The sequence below is a fragment of the Limulus polyphemus genome, unplaced genomic scaffold, assembly GCF_000517525.1.
Source record: "Limulus polyphemus unplaced genomic scaffold, Limulus_polyphemus-2.1.2 Scaffold550, whole genome shotgun sequence".
Classification (NCBI taxonomy): domain Eukaryota; kingdom Metazoa; phylum Arthropoda; class Merostomata; order Xiphosura; family Limulidae; genus Limulus; species Limulus polyphemus.
The window spans coordinates 177,379-180,973 of NW_013666160.1; the positions used below are offsets into that span (position 1 = coordinate 177,379).

At 32.1% G+C, this 3,595-nt stretch overlaps 1 protein-coding gene across 4 annotated transcripts in view; it reads left to right on the forward strand.

The window, feature by feature from the left end:
* The window catches only part of LOC106459038 (PTB domain-containing engulfment adapter protein 1-like), a 119,913-nt gene that overhangs the window by 63,781 nt on the left and 52,537 nt on the right, over positions 1–3,595 (forward strand). For 3 of the 4 annotated variants that reach the window (XM_013918611.2, XM_013918610.2, XM_013918612.2), the window contains exon 4: positions 1,170–1,241. In XM_013918611.2, the coding sequence (XP_013774065.1) occupies positions 1,170–1,241 (72 nt within the window). Of the gene's footprint in view, positions 1–364; positions 655–1,169; positions 1,242–3,595 lie in introns of those variants that run through there. The other variant, XM_013918613.2, reaches the window with a different exon arrangement.

Here is a 3,595-nt window from a genome sequence, read left to right on the forward strand (position 1 = left end):
TTTATTTAAAGAAAGGACTTGTATCGCTGAAGTTTCTTGGGGAGAATTTATACCGGAAATTAACAAACGACCAGATACGTAACAGTACTGAAGTTATTATTTAGTACTGGTCGATAATTGAAAATGGAAAGGTTTACTTTGATAAAAAAATCGTAACCTGTTGTTTCAGAGTCAATAATTTCAAAGTTTGAAGAGGTATGGGGTGGTTTTTGTTATTACTATGTAATTGGATAGAAAGTTCAGATAAATCAGCTGGCTTATATCCGCTTCTACTGAACTTCCTTTTTTATATGTGATATGTAGTTTTACAGCTACCCCAAATGAATTTATATCTGGCCCACGAGTGGGTAGAATATGTAAAGTGCCTGTTGTTTTAAAGAACTTTCAAGTTCTAAATTAAACGTTGTTCGATTTAAGGACAAGTGTGTTTTGATTATTTTTTGAATTCGAGATTTGAGTTTACAATTTTATTTGACCATAAAAGGAGTGATAAGAACTAGTTAGCGGGTGTTTGATAATGAAGAACCCACTTTAAAACTAATCAAAGTTTTGAGACTGCATGAATGAATAACGAAGAAAACCATTACGAGTTGACGACGTTTCGATAAGGATATGTCATCATCGCGATATTTTGGGACAGTGAGTGTCTTCTTGGTAGGTGATGGAGTATTAGAATTTTATGAGATAGACATTATTTTGTGATATCTTATGAATTTTAGACATTAAAGAGTGAAAACATAAGTAATCAGAACATTTGTTATTCGCTCTATTTAGGAGATTTAAAACAAGGTTACGTTTGAAAGTTTGGTATGAAACTGTCGAAAGCTGATAAATGTTTCCTTACGGCAAACAAATTGCTTATTTCAATTTCTGTAGTGGATATTGGTGTATAAAAGATATTTAAATACTAGAAATAAAAGACCCTATAACACTAACTTATCTTCTTTAATTGAACCCCCCAACGTTCGCTTTACAGTTTCTTTAGGAGCGTACCAGTTTCAGTTACGGTTTGTGTTAGAAATCAAATCATGGAGAAATAATAAAAATATTTATTAATAAAATTTATTCATGACATTACTATATTAGCAAGGTTTTTTTATGCACTAATATAAATGCTTGAAACTTTGAAACACTTTATACCAAAGAGCTTTTAATGTTTTTTCCTTTAGTTTTTAGGTAACACAGTGGTTGACCAGCCTAAAGGAATTCATGTTGTTAAAGAGGGAATTAGAAAGCTTAAGGTAAGGGTGTGTGTGTAGGGTTATCTAGTCTAATGTTGTTGTTGTTTTGTGGTAAAATAATCGCGTTTTTAGAACAATGAAATAGTTGCTATGATTACTTTGAAAGCGTTATGATATACTATTCACAAGCTTGATGGATTATGAATCAGTTGTATCTCTCTTTGTGTCATCACTCTATTCAAAATTCCTATGTATATCATTCTTAACACCAGGAGTCATGTAAGTAGGATATAATATAAATGTAAAAATAATACTATCTTTGTTGTTAGTATTCTTTGGATTGTGAATGCAGATATATCTTACTTTCCTGTAGTAAATATTTCATATTTACAAAATTAAAATTTTTTATAATGTTATAATAAAAAAAACAACGTAAATCCAGTACAGGCTGTGTGCTAATTCAATCCTAGGGGGTTACTTTTTATAGTAGGATTCACTTGAAGAGGCTGTCTACTGTTTCATGGCACAGTTGTATTGTGTTAATGATTCCCAACCTTTTTCACTTCACAGAACTAAAAAAAAGTTTAGTAAAAAGCTTACTGACCATTAGGAGTATAAGCTATAGACTTTAGAAATATGAATATTTATTCAGAAACTGAGAAATAATTATACATATTTTTGATTATCATTATTATACATTTTTTTTTTTCACGGGATGTGCTTGCAGACTGCCATAAGCATAACTGCAGACTAGCACTGGTCTATGGACTGGTGGTTCATTACCTTGCTTATATAGGATTGCTTTATGACTGTCACATGGAGCATAAATCCTTGTTGATACTTGTGGCCCAATTTTGTTATTGGTCAGCTGCAGAAAGACTGTGGACTGTGAGAAAAGTTTGACATTTTCAGTCAGATTCATTACTATCTTGAAATAGTCAAAACTTGCTTTCAAAGTCCTGTGTATTGTGATACCCACTGATCATGTGTATCTCCTTTTTAATTAATTGGACCAACAATTTCCAGTCTGTTTGAAAACAGTTTGTTTTCATCTTCTTTCACTTATTCTGCATTTCGGTAAATTTATTTACTTTTCTTATTTGGATACAGTTCATTGATTGGTTTTTACATTAAAGTAACATTGCAATAGTTCTATTCATTACACAATCAGCCACTATTTAAGTCATTCTTCTGTTTTTGAAGTAAGACATAGTGTGAACAGCATTCCATGTTCACACTATGTTTCATTTCTTTCATTCTCCCTAAAGTCGCTGCACCTGTCCTTCCATGTACTAGGTCTGTAAACCTTTCATTGTGACATAGATCATATAACCTTTGAATACCACAACACTTAATCTGAAACATATGTCAGTTTCATTAGTCATGGTGTTGTGTTATAAATCCACACATCATCAAACTACCATTAAACTGTTATTAGGTATTAATTAAAGTAGTTTTGCAAATTGGTTGCATTTATTTGTATATAATTAATCTCTTAAAAACATCAATGCTTTAGAGTAGAGTTGTTCTTGATTATCAAACTTATAGCTACATAAAAATGATGGTATTACACCTGAAACTATGAATTATAATCCATTGTGAAGACCAGACACAATGTTTTGGGACAACATAGGACCTATTGTTCCATCTTAGCTGTCCCATCCTCTAAACTAAACTAAAACTATTATAGAAAAAAAAAATCTTAAAGCCAGCCCTTATCATTCATATATTTACCAAGCTTTCTCTTAAACTCACTTAAATTTACTGCCTCCACAACATCTGAAGGCAACTCATTCCAAAAGCCACCTACCCTGTTAGAAAAATAAAACTGTCTTTGCTGATGATGACTCCTATCCTGCCAAAATTTATAGTTATGTCCCCTAGTCCTACTATTCTCACTGTTAAGTATGTAAAAAGACGATTCATCAACACTATTGTTACGTTTCCGTTTGTTAATTGATTTTCCGTAACTTCGTTCCGACGAAACTTTGACGACACAAGTCTTTACTTAATAAAACTGGTTTATTCTTTCCGAATACAACTTTACGATACACTTATTTTCAACAATCGCGCTAAAACAAATGCTATATCAACGAACGTCTACAATACTTCTGACTGCAGTTCAATTACTCACTATCTACACACACATTACATTATTGCATCACGTTGTCACCCTCTTATATATATATACCAGACTACCCTATCTAGTAAATACTAGAGAATTCGCCAAAGTACAGGATAGTTCTAGAAAGTAGAGGGCGTGAGAATCACATGATCTCGATGACGCAACACTGCCCCTCCTTAATATTGTTCTTCCCGAACAATAACCACATACAATAAACCAATAACAATTAACAATAACTTAATTAACTGTACAGAATTACAAACACAAAATTACAATTCAACAAAGTCTC